This window comes from Prionailurus viverrinus, chromosome E2 (genome assembly GCF_022837055.1).
Source record: "Prionailurus viverrinus isolate Anna chromosome E2, UM_Priviv_1.0, whole genome shotgun sequence".
Taxonomy (NCBI): Eukaryota; Metazoa; Chordata; class Mammalia; order Carnivora; family Felidae; genus Prionailurus; species Prionailurus viverrinus.
This window is the reverse complement of record NC_062575.1, coordinates 13,058,580-13,071,564: the sequence shown is the minus strand read 5'-3', so window position 1 is coordinate 13,071,564 and position 12,985 is coordinate 13,058,580. Positions and strand designations below refer to the sequence as shown.

The 12,985-nt window shown below is 58.6% G+C and overlaps 1 protein-coding gene across 2 annotated transcripts in view; it reads right to left on the bottom strand.

Annotated features, from left to right (window-relative positions):
• Nucleotides 1–10,479, bottom strand: part of BCAR1 (BCAR1 scaffold protein, Cas family member) — a 38,384-nt gene extending 27,905 nt beyond the window's left edge. Inside the window, exon 1 of one of the 2 annotated variants that reach the window (XM_047836274.1) lies at nucleotides 10,277–10,479. In XM_047836274.1, coding sequence (XP_047692230.1) covers nucleotides 10,277–10,288 — 12 coding nt within the window. In that variant the 5' untranslated portion in view covers nucleotides 10,289–10,479. The remainder of the gene's footprint in view (nucleotides 1–10,276) is intronic. The other variant, XM_047836276.1, reaches the window with a different exon arrangement.
• Between the last annotated feature and the right edge of the window lie 2,506 nt (nucleotides 10,480–12,985).

The following is a 12,985-nucleotide window of genomic DNA, read 5'->3' as shown; positions in this document are numbered from 1 at the left end:
GACCCAAGCACTCCCCAAACACAAGTGAGTTCAGAACTGGGGCCCAGCACCTCCACTCCCACAGGCAGTACAGGGGAATGTGGGGGCAGTGATGAGCATGAGAAGGCGGAGGTGTTGCTGGCTGAGAAGGAGCCCCCCCCCAACACCCGGCTGGAGGGGGGGTGTCGCCAACTCCTCCCCTTTGAGCCCAGAGTAGCTGGCTGTGTAGGAAACATGGTGGGACCAGCACATGAGGATGATGGTTCCCATCCGCCCATTAGAGTGTCTACTGGGGTGCAGGCTGCTGCTGATCCCAGACCCTAAATGGGAGGAAAAGCTTGGGACCCAGCGCTGCTCTCTGGGCTTTTTGCATCTTAATCTTCAGGTCAAACCCACTGCACAAAGAACTATTCTTGCTTTCGGCCCAACAATGTCTGTTGCAGCATTTGTAACAGCAAACAAAAGGGGGCATAACCTGGAGGCCCAACTATGGGCGACTGCCTTCTCAATGGGATATTGTGTAGCTATTAAGATAGCCACTTTCCCAGCGCCTGGGTGGCTCAGTCCGTTGAGCCTCCGACACTCGACTCTCGGTTTCAGCTCAGGGCATGACCTCACGTTCAGTGAGTTCGACCCTCACATCGGGCTCTAAGCTAAAGGCACGGAGCCTGCTTGGGTTTCTCTCTCCCTCTCTCTGCCCCTCCCCTTGTGCTGTCTCTGTCTCTCTCAAAATAAGTAAAGAAACTTAAAAAAATTAAAAAAGACAAGATAGCCACTTTCAAAGACTGAGAAATCATGCAAGAAAACGCTTATGACCAGGTGAATGAAAACAGCAGACTAAAACGGCCTGCAGAGTGCGCGGGCAGGCAGTCCCTTTCCCAGCAGCAGGAGAGGGTGGCGGATGGGTCAGCTGACGGCAGCTCTGGGAGCGGCAGCAGGAAAGGATTTCCTGAGACCGGAGGTGAGTGCTGCCAGCCCCAGGAACAGGAAGAAATGATGTATCTGGAGGGCCACGGGGTGTTGACGCCTTCCCCCTGGGCTGGCCACTCACCTTGGCAAGCTCGAACCCAGCCTGTGAACTAAGGCCTGCCTGTGGATGGGCCAGAAAAGAAGGGAATCCAGCTGCATCCAGAACCACTGCCACACACGGCTGGACACCCCGCACACCTGCCGTCACAACTACCACTCCCCAGAGGCCCAGAGAGGGGACATGCTGTGCCCAGGTCACCCCGCCAGGAAGGGAGCTACATCTGTAACCCACCCCACCCAACTCCCCAGGCGTGTCCCTACGGAGAAGCACCCCAGGAGACCCCAGACAGTGCAGAGCATACACTCTTAGGGTGATGTTGCAGTTGTCAGATATAAAGAGCTTTCCCATTTTCCCTGCTCTCTGAGGATGGCGTGACCAGTGACCAATGGGGCAGTTCATCTGTCATTAATGTGAGCAACCTGACTGTGGGAAGGTGGGCAGGACCAGTCTAGAGCCAGATCTCAGCCTGCCGGCCCCTTCAGCATGCGCCTGGACCAGTGCCCAGAGACCCAGGTACAGGGTCGAAACCAGGACCCCTGGTAAGCGTGGGGGTGGAACTGCCGGGTGCAAGGACAAAGCCAGGGGTGAGGGCAGAGGGCTGACTAGCCTCCTAGATCCAGGCCTGGTTCCAGCAATTGCAATGCTCCCACCTTCTCACAGCTCCCTCCCCTATCCCCTCTGGCTCTTTCAAGGACTGGGAACGGAAGAAACTGCATACTCTCCTAATTCTTTTATTGCTTCTCTAATTTGAAAATTAGAGAGTAGTGGAGGCACCCACAGGAAAGTGCCTGCTTCAGAGAGGGGCTCTGCTCACAGCAGGCCCAAGGCTGGAGCAGGATGACAGAGCTGGGCCCTGGGGCGCTTCCCAGAGTCTCTCTGCCACACCCCAGGGCACTGACCCTGGTGGCCCTTTCTCTTCTGCACCCCTTCCTCCCATCTCCCTCTGAGAACCATCACTCTCCTGGCAGGGGATCCCCCTGGGTGCTGGCAGGTGGAGGCCCCCATGTGTGCAAGAAGGTCAGGGTCTAGGTGCACTCTGCCCTCCCTGCGGATGCTCACCCCCCACCCTGTCCCCAACACTGCCTGGGGGAGGAATGAGGAAGAGGCCAGCAGAAGAAATGGGGGTAGGAAGAGAGGAGCTTGGTCCTGGCTGGAGGAGGGGGATGAAGACAGGCACAGGGACAAGTCCCTGTCCTCAGAGAGAAAGCTTGGTGGCTGGTGGCTCCCCGGATCTGGCTGACAGCCTGGGCCAGCAGGGACAGGGGTGTGGTCAAGAAGCCACCCGAGCTAGCCATCTGCTCTCGCCTCTCCTCATAGCAACCAGCGCCAGCATCAGGGCAATTGGAGGGGGGTGCCTTCAAATGCCATCTGCCGCCCCCCCTCACAGCCTACTTCCGCAGGAACACAGGTGCCCACACCCACAGAGAGACGGAACAGTGTTGCCCAGTCACTTGGTCGGGGTCGGGGGTACAGTGGGGTCCCAGGAGGGGCAGCGGGGCGAGAGTACAGGAAGGGGCGACGGGGAGAAAGCAGGGCCATGGCAGGCAGCCACCAGGAAAACCGCTGCATCTCCCTCCGTGGATGGCACCGTGGGGGCGTCCCACCTGCCTTGCTCCAGCCCACAGGGAAAGGCTCCGGGTGTCCCAGGACACCCAGACCCCAGTCCTCACCCGGCTTGAACCCACCCACAAGGATGGGAGCAGAGACTGTTAATGACTCCAGCTGGCATGGGACCCTCCGCAATCACCGGACCTTTCAGAGCCTCGGTTGGCGCATCTGTGAAGCGTGAGGACACCAGCAGTCCTGCCGGTCACCAGGCCATGAGACGGCACAGTGGACAAAGGCACCCTGGGGTCAGCAGCACCCACCACCTCCCACTACACACCAGCGCCACCCATCCTGGCACCGGGAGGCACTTGCTGGGCTGCTCCACTAGGCCCTCCCTACTCTCCCAGCCCCTGCTCAGGTGCCCTGAGCTTCCCTGAGCCCCTAGACCGCAAGAGAAACAAAACCTCCTCTGAGACGCGTGGGCAAAATCTTTCTGGGAAGCCCAGTCACCCCCAAATCCACCGGCCAACACTGGCGGGGTGGGGGGGGGGGGCTGGCCGTGTGGGGAACGGCTGGTTACGGGGCCCATCACTACACATACCACAGCCAGCATGCGGGTCATCCCTTCTGCACCTGCTCGCCACGAGGACAGAGCTGCTGAGAAACCGTGTCCGTGTCCTTGGGGAACTTGCCCTGCAGGGTGTGTGCGTGGGCCCCCCCCCCCACATAAACACGTGACCGTCTGTGGTGCTGAGAGCCCTCGAGGAGAAGGAGACGGATGGACGGATGGACGGCAGAGTGATGGCAGAGGTGCCTGTGGGAGGGGAGGGTCCTCTCTGAGGAGGTGGCCTTTAAGCAGATGTGTGACTCTTCTACGAGGCTCGTGATGTGTTAAAAAAGAACAGTAAAGATTTGTAAAAATAACCCAGGCTCGCCAACTCGCTCAGTGTGGAGAGTGGAGCAGGAGGTGTTCAGTCTCTGGATGCAGGGAGTGGTTCTCAAGCAACCCCTCCCCCTTCCTTGAGTGGGGAGGTGTCCAGCGGGCTGGTGCCCCTCGGAGTTGAAGCAGAGCAGCCAGGAGTGTCTGCTTGGTGGGGCGTCTTGGGACAAAGAGGAGTGAGGCCAGGAATCTGTCCAGACCTGAGACGGGGGAGGGACGCCGGCAGCTCTCAGGTAAGGCTCCCTCCCCTCCTACCGTCTACTTTCCTAGAAGCGTCTCCCTACCAGAACCTCTGGAGTGGACAGGGGCCAGGGGTAAACACAGGTGACTCAAAAACCTAAGACACTTCACCTCTTGGGCAACCTAGAGAAAGGGAATTCAAACCCCGGACACCCAGGAGGGCTCAACAGAACGGTGTGTGGTCACACGACTTCCTAAACAAGCTTGTAACTTTGGGGGGACCCAGGATCCGGCAGCACAGACAACGCTCTGGGTACGCCTCAAGGCACACCTGCTTGGATATCGGGTTTTAGAATATACCGAAACAGGGTATGACACCGACAACAATGGCAGTGCGTCAGTACTTAAAAATACACAGCATACAGGGGCGCCTGGGTGGCGCAGTCGGTTAAGCGTCCGACTTCAGCCAGGTCACGATCTCGCAGTCCGTGAGTTCGAGCCCTGCGTCGGGCTCTGGGCTGATGGCTCAGAGCCTGGAGCCTGTTTCCAATTCGGTGTCTCCCTTTCTCTCTGCCCCTCCCCCGTTCATGCTCTGTCTCTCTCTGTCCCAAAAATAAATAAACGTTGAAAAAAAAAATAATTAAAAAAAAAAATACACAGCATACAAAGACCAGAGGCAGAGTGGCGCCTGGGTGGCTCAGTCGGTTGAGTGTCTGACCCTTGATTTCGGCTCAGGTCATGATCTCACAGTCGTGGGATCAAGCCCTGTGTTGGGCTCTGCACTGGCAGCATGGAGCCTGCTTGGGGTTCTCTCTCTCTGCCCCTCCCCTGCTTGTGCTCTCTCTTTTTCTCTCAAAATAAATAAGTAAACATTAAAAAAATAGAGAGAGAGACAGATATCCATCAACAAGAGAATGGCTAAGTCCATAATTTCATATTCATAAGTGGAACACTACTCAATATCGCAGTGAAAAAAGAACTCTTGATACATACTGCATGGATGAAAATCTTAAAAGTGTTATGCTGAACAAAAGAAGCCAGACCTCAAAGTGTGTATCACTGTATGTTTCCACTTATATGAAGCTCAAAAACAGGCTAAACTAAGCCATGATGAGAGGAATCAGAATATTGGCCACCTTATGGGGGTTGGGGCAGTTGACTATAAGATCTTCTGAGATGATGGAAATATTATCTTGATTTGATTGATGGTTACATGGGGTCTGCATTAGTCAAAACTCATCTAACATCTGTCCATTTCAATACATATAAAATATTCCTATTAGAGTCTCAACTGGTAAAAATAAAACAAACCACAGAGGAAAAAATACATGGGATTAGGAATACCAAAAATAAGTATTGCAACCCTAAACCCACCATTGCCTTTTTGCCCTGGCTGTCAGGAAGCTTAAAGTTATGTATGTCTACCTTCCCCATATATCACATAGTTCTGGATCTTTTGATGATCCCAGACTATTTGTGTCTTTCACTATAATCGGCTTCCAATCCTTCCTGGACTTGGAAGGATTTAAATAATAAATTTAGATTACTGAAAAGCCCCCTTAGCCTCTAATCCCCTTTCAAGAAGGGATTAATTTTGGAGCTGCAACTTGTGACCATCAATCCTGCCAGTGCAGGCATCCAACCCACCTCTACTCCAGTCCCCAACCTGTTCCTAGCCATATCTCTTTTTCTTGAAGAGAGGGAGACAATGGACCATCAAACAGTGACTAAGAGTAAACCAAAGAAACAATGGGGCTTGACCAGAATGCCATCAAGTCAGGCAGCTGTGACAAAAGCCAGAGTCAAAGGCTGGGGACCCAAAGGTGATACCGTGGGCGGAGGGGGCAGAGCACAGGCACCTAGGAAACACAGTCTCATGGCTGGAGGTGGGAAGTGGGGACTCAGTGGGTGCTATCCTCCCAGCCTTGTGGCCCACTTGCCTTACACACAGGCTTGAGCCCCCCCTCACGTGCCTCCTTTTTGCAGAAGGGGCCACTCCCTAACCTAGCAGCCTGCTGATCGCACCTGACGACAGGCCTGCAGGGCCCCAGTGGCTTCCACTGTCTACAACTCGGCACCCACTCCTGGGGGCACTCAGGGCAGGGCATCCACCTGGCCTGGAGCGTGGTGGGTCAGCTGGTGGTCCTAATGAAGGCCACTCAACGTCGGCGGTGAGGACAAGTACTTGGCGATCCAAGGCTCAAGAGGCAGAGGTCCTGTAGGCAGGCTGGGGCAGGAGAGGGTCCGGGGTCATCCCAAGCTAAGGCCTTGGTAGGAAACACACCAACTATAGACAAAGGGCCAGTGGAGGAAGACTGGGCCACAAAGAGCTGATCGCTCCTGCCCGAGCTGACTGTGCCAGAGCCAGGGGTGGGGCTTGGCCACTGCACCTGCCAGTGGTGGCAGGAGAAAGATCAGAACCTCAACAAAAGTAACTGCCATGTAGGACTTTTTAGCCTGTTACAAAGAGCTTTCTGGAACCCTGGCCAAGTTCTCACAAAACTCTCAGAGTTCTCAGTGCTGTTAACATCCCGTAACACAAATGAGAAAATGGGCACAGAGACGTTCAGTAACTGGCTCAAGGTGCACACAAGCCAGTAGGATTCATTCTAGAGTCCTTGGCCTCAACCCACCACATGCCCTCCCCGTCCTGAAGCAGCCTCTCTGGAAACCTCCAATCAGCTCCAACCAGGCTTCCAGGACTGTGGCTGAGGCATCAGGCTCTCTGCATGGGGACACGGCCGCCTGTCCACGGGGGCTGCTCTGCGCTCCCAGTGCCACACCCTCAGCAGGCAGCCAGGGCACGCAGGGCAACAAGGCAGAGACAGAGGTGCCAAGCAGGCCTGCGTCCTACCCTGACGAAGCCTGATAGCAACCAGGGAACCCCAACGATAAACCCAGAGGGCTTCGCAGGATGGTGCCCTCTGCCTGAGCACCTGAGGGTGAGAAGTGACCTGGTGAGCAAGGCAGTGGCTGGGGATCACTTCCTGCAGAGGGAGGGCCAGGCAGATCCAAGGCCAGGTGGGAGGAGGGGCATGCCAGGTGCTCTGGAGACTGACCGGAGGACTTTGGACAAGGACCTTGCCTCCTCCCACTGTCCTCTTTTGAGCCTGTTCCACCGGGCCCTGGCTGTCCACAGCTTGGCTGCCCAGGCCAGCGGCGAGCCCAGGGCAGAGCCTCCTGGCTTCCTTGCCAGCTCTCCCATCATGGCGCTGGCTGGGACAGAACCAGCCACCCAGGTTCCTGAGATCGCTGGTGGAGGTTCAACCAGGTGCCACGCCTGGTCCAGTGATCTCCTTCACCCTCGGTTGGGGCCTCACAGGGCTAAGCCCACCCTGCTGCACAGCCCTGGGCAAGCTGCCTGACCTCTCTGGGGTGCCAAAGGGGTTATGCAAACTCCCATTTGTAAAACCACAAGCAGAAGGCCAGGCTCTCAGCAGCCTTGGCCTCTGTGGACAGCTCAACAGGCCACAGCCCCCACAATTAGAGAGGCCGTGCAGGATGATGCTCACTTCCCAGCTTCGGATGCTGCCAGACTTGGTTCCCACCCCGACTTTGTCTCTCAGTGGCCACGCGACCCTGGCAAGACACAGGTTCTCCCTGAGCCTGTGAAGAAGCCTTGAGCCCAGCTCCCGGCACACACGTCAGCACTCCACTCCTTGATAGGGCCTGTCATCCATCAATAAAGGAGCAGAGAGAAAGATAATAATTTGGGGGCGCCTGGGTGGCTCAGTCGGCTAAGCATCCAACTTCAGCTCAGGTCATGATCGCACAGTTCGTGAGTTCAAGCCCCGAGTCAGGCTCTGTGCTGACAGCTCAGACCCTGGAGCCTGCTTTGGATTCTATGTCTCCCTCTCTCTCTGCCCCACCCCCAATCGCTCTCTAGCTCTCAAAAATAATAAATAAAACATTAAAAAATAATTAAATTAAATTAAAATGAATAAATAAAATAAATAAATAAAAAGGAGCAGAGAGGCTAGAATGATAGCATCCATCTCACAGCCAGGAAGCAAGTGGCAGGAACAGACATCAGGGAACCTCTCTACAAGCCAGACACTGGCCTCTTGCCTGACATTGCCAGGGGGCAGCCAGCCTCTTGTCACTCCTCAACATGAATCATGCCAGTGCCCACCAGGGGTCTCAGGTGGGTGGCACAGCCGTTTTCCTTTCAAATGCCTCCTGCCTGGCCAGAGGGAAGAGACAAGCCTGGGGTGACAGACAGCCATGCCAAGAAGAAGGCCAATGTCAGAGAACATCCAGGAAGTAGATCTCCAGGTACTGTGTGAGCACTTCCCTCAGCTCAGGGAAGAGGAAGGAGCACTGTGCAGGGACTCAGGATGACCCCGGGTGCCCTCCCATCTCTAGGCCCCAGAGCCCTTGTGGGTCAAATGTCAGAGCGAGACCAACTAATCCCTGCACAGCCCCCTGCTCTACAAGGAAGTCGCTCCTGGCTCAACCTGGCCCATCCCAACCTCTTCTCTCCTGCCACCACCCTTCATTCCGTTCTGAAGCATCTTGTAATTTCTGTGGGCCAAAGTGCCTGCGTCAGCCCCATCCAGGAAAAGACTGCCCAAATGAACGGGTGTGCTTAAAACCCAAACACGTCCGTGAATACCACATGGGCAGTCACCATTCTGGGTTCCAAGAGCAGGGCTTAAAGAGGCAGCTCGGCCTGGAAGCCTCTATGGGGCCTCACCGCTCACAAGCACATGAAAGCAATTTTCCGAACATTTCACAGCTGCTCCAAAAATGAAGTTCTCCTCCCAGCCCCACCGGCTCTGACACTGCCCAAGGTCCCAGGAGAGAACCAGGGTGATCTGACAGCCCAGCCACTAGGAGGCAGATGGTGAGACCCCTGTGCCCCTCCTGCAGAATCCCCCAGGGCTGTGGCTATAGGCAGGAGTGGGGGGAGGGACCGGGAGCTGGCAGTGGTATGGACAGTGGACCACAGCTTCAGGTCTTCACAGCAGGTGTCCCTGGCAGTGCCTGTCTGTGCAAGTCGCACCCACCCCCCTGCCATACCTCTCTCGTTACACACGTGGCCCGGGTACATACTCTGTTCACTACTGCCGTGAAGACCCAGACCCTCAAGCAGGCTTGGAAGGTCCACTTCCCTTCCGGCTAGTACCCACAGGGTCAGGGCAGGGCCCTTGGTGTGCTGGGCCAGAAAAGATCCAGAGCTTTGCAGAGGCACAGCAGGAAAGAAAGGCTTGACGGGCCTGTTCTGTCTTCTGTCTTTCTAAAGATGAGGCAGTTCCACTCTGAACCAGAACAGGTGTGGAGAAGGGGCAGGGAGGAGAGGGTTCACATCAGCACAGTCTGGAAGCCTTACTTTTTTCATCTGTAACTCTGTGTCACTGCTCTGGAGGCAGCAGGAGCTGGGGTCTCTAATTCCATAACAACAAAGCTTTGCACTTACACAGCACTTCTCCAGTAATCTCCACACACTCCATGGTGGTTAATTAAGAGGCCACTGCCCTGCCAGGAAGCCCCTACTGTCTGCTTCACCCTAAGAATGGGGTAAGAGGGGCACAGTCCCAGAAAGAAGGCCAGGTGGACAGCCGCTCTGGCCCACTGCCCCTTCCTATTGGAGGGAAAAGCCCCTAAGTCGGCGGAGAAACAATGGCTGGAAGCCACAGCTTTCCAGCCTGCAGATGGCGCCCCTTCCGGGCAGGCCGCAGGAGGTCGGCCCCTTCCTCAGTCTGTCCATCTGTAAAGAGGGCTGGGGTCTGCACCCGAGGCCTGGTGACTGGGGGCGGCCAGGATCACTTGCCATCCTCAGGAGGCGGGGCCCAGCTGCCTCCAGATGCCGGCCTAAGTGTGAGGCTATGATGGCTGGGAGCTGCTCAAGCCGGCCTGCCGGGCCAAGGAAGTGATGGTGTCAGGCGAGCAGAGAAGCCCCCACTGCTAGGAGGGAAAAAGGGGGCCGGCCCAGCACCCAGGGAAAACTTCCCGGGAAAGTGAGCGCATCAGCCTTTCTGGAGGCAGGCACAGATCCGCATCCCGCCAGGCAGTCCTGGGGGTGGGCTGTCCCGAGAGAGATGCACACCCTGCCCCAGCCCTGGCCATCCTTTAGAGCCCAGGAGCACAACAGGGCAGCTGGCCCAGGTGGTTTCCCGGGGGCAGCAGAGACCTCCCCGCCTCACCCGGCCCAGTTACCCTGGAGCGGGGGAGGGTTCAGGGCGAGCGGCACAGAACTGTCCCCGCTAGGCCTGGCCATCCTGATGGGGGGCAGGGTTCCGGGGCGCAGCGCCGACTCCTGCCTGGCTCGGCTGTCCCAGGGGCTTCCCGGGACCAACAAAGGCCCCTGCCAACCCAGCGGTACTGGGGGGGCTCCCGGAGGGGACAGCACAAAACCCAGACCGAGCCGACTTCTGGGCGAGAATGGAAAGAAAGGCAGGGGCAGAGAGGCCGGCTTGGGGGAGACGCCCCCACGCTAACCCCCATGCCCGGCCCAGGCAGGCCCGGGTGGGGTGACCCCCCCACCCCACCCCAGCTCCGGAGCCCCCGCGGCATTAGGCCTTCAGAGGGCGGCGCGAGGACTCAGGCCCGGCCGGGGGCAGCAGATCCCGGGGTCCCGGCCGGCGATCGGTACTCACCGGCACGGACATCTTGACCGCCGTCCCCGGGGCCCGGGCGGGCAGCGGCGGCGGCAGGCTGGGGGCTCCGATCCGCCGCGCCTCTCAGAGCCCCCCCGCCACCGCCCCGAGCGGGGTCCCGGCGCTCTCGGGGCTCCCTGCGGGCTCCTGCGCGCTCCCGGCGGCCGGACGGTCCAGCGGCTTCAGTCCGCGCCGCGCATGCGCCGCCCCGCGCCGCCCCTCCCCCTCCCGTCTCCTCCCTGGGGGCCGCGTTAAAGGCGAGGACCCCGGACCGTGGCATTTTTCTGTCGGCCCAACGGGCGAGGAGGCTCGGTCTCCACCCCTTACCCATCCTTCAAGGGCCACCTCGCGTCGCACCATCTCTTGTTCGCCCACCCGCTATTGGAGACCGGAGCCTCCTCCCCCCCACGTTGCCCAGCCCAGGATGCTGGGCGCCTGCCCGGTGGTCTGGCGGGGCTCCCAGTCCCCGTGTCTGAAGGCGATTGCAGGTCAGCTTCGCGGGGCTCCTAGAAACCCTCCCCGCTCCTCCCGCTGAAAGCCCGGAGGCGCGGGCACCCCCACGGTGCGCTGCCCAGACCTCCTCCGCCTGCTCTGCACTCCCCCTGCCCCTCCCTCGGTGACGGGGAGCTCCCGACGGCCTGGGAACAGCCTGGCGCGCTGTCGGTTCTTCCCGCAGAGCTGGACTGACCGTTAGGGAGGATCCTGGCTCCCCGTAACCCCCACTCGAGGGTCACCCGCAGCCTCAGACACTGCAAGACGGGCCCTCGCGGCCCCAGCCTTTCTTCCCCAGGGTTAAACATCCCCGATTTCTTCCACATCTGACATGGTGTCCGCAAGTAGTGGGCACAGACGTGCGCGCTCTGACTTCCCACCCGCTGTCAGGTAGGCCTTGCTGGCTGTTCTCATGTCCCATCTGATCAACTGAGGTCTGAGGTCCCTCAGCCACCAGAAGGCAAAACCAGAAGTCTGACCACTCTGGTCTGCCACCCACCACATACAGCCTGTCCCTGCTCCCTGGGAGCCCTTCCTGGGCAAAGCTGCACCCAGAGGAAGCGCTCCGACTACCCAGGAAGGATGAGTGAGCACCTAGACCAAGGTTCTGGGGGGCCAGGTCAGTCCAGGGAAGAAAGGGAGAACTGGTTCCAGGAGGCTGGGTGGCCGCAGATGTGGCTCATGGCCTGGCGGAGCACCTGGGCCACCGAGAAATCTGTGGGGGCAAGTGCCCAGGGCTACAGGCTCTTTTGTCTGGCAGGTGTGCAGTGCCACAAGTCCTCAGGTGGCTGAACGGAGGGAGGACGTGGGACCAGGTGAGGTGGGCTTCCTCAGAAACTCAGATTCGCCCCTAGCTCCCGAGGCTGCAAAATCCCCCATTAGCAGGGCATCCATTGGGGTTTAGGAGGCTTTCCAGGCTTCTCCCTGAGAAGAGGTGGGGCTGCCTTCATCTAAGGAGGTTCCTGGAGAGACCACCAGCAATGAGAGGGGTACTAGATGTGCAAGAAAGGGGGCGATCGAGGCCCTTTGCTCTGAGCCCAAGTCCCGATGCTAGGACTGAGGAGCTGGGGTTCCTTCCTGCTCCACCCAAGCAGGGTCGCCCGCCCCCTTGAATGGGGTTTGCCAATTACACACCTCGGTTTCCCCAGCCCAACGCTGGGCAAGGCATTGCTGGAGGGAGCATGCGGGGCCATGGCAAGCAGAGAGGGGTCTGGGCCGACAGCTGCCACCTCCTCAAAGGGCGCTCTGTGTGCGCCTGGCAGGGAGCCCTGCCCGTGCCCACCCGCCAGCATCCAGCTGGCACTGGGGCTCCTGAGCTGGGAGCAGCAGCTCAGCCTGGTGCTTGGGCTCCCAGCCACACGTGCCCGCTGTCTGAGCACCGCCCCCCCCCGCCCTGCCTCCCTGGCTCCCCCCTCACTGAGCCTTCCTCCTTGAGCCCAGGCTCCCCCTCCTTCCTCCTCTCCCACTCCCACTCTCCTTCTTACCACCCGCTCTGTGTCCTGTCCACTCAGCCCTTTCTCTAGCTGCCCGGGCCAGAACTGGATGAGCAGTGGGGAAAGACCCCCTCAATACCCCTGAGTATGGGGAAATGGAAACCCAGGCGAGGGGGTGCAGCTGGGATCATGACCTCCAAACCATCTAGTCCTTGCCTCTAGCTGGCCCGCAACAATGGCTTACAGCTGCTTGCTCAGGGAGGGAGCCACTAACTTATCCCTGAGCACAGGACAAGGGATCCCTGGCCAGACCCTCACTTACTCCAAGGCAGGGACCCAGCACCTTGGGTTATGGTATTGCCTCCCTCACTGCATCTCCCCCCACCCTGATTCCCCAGCAGGAAAACGATCCCAGGATAACTCAGTGCTGCAGAGCACAGGCTCCAGGGGCCTCCTGACTAGCAGTTCACACCAGAAGCAACAGCTGGGCTGCCTGAGCAGTTGCCAGAACCCCGAGAGGATCCCTGGGGGCTGACCAGGGCCCCAGGGAGACAGGGGTTATTGTTGTTCCTGAGGCTGGGAGGGAAGGGAATTTGGACATGGCCACAGAGTAAATCTGGGCATAGATAAGCTTCATACCCAGCTTTCTGGACACCCAGGCCTCTGTCCCCAAGGTGGCTCCTTCTCCCCACCCCCACTCAGGGTGACCAGGGACCTATCTAACAGGAGAGCACAGTGAGCCCCTGCGGGCACTTGTGCTTTGGTCGCCACTGATGAACTAACA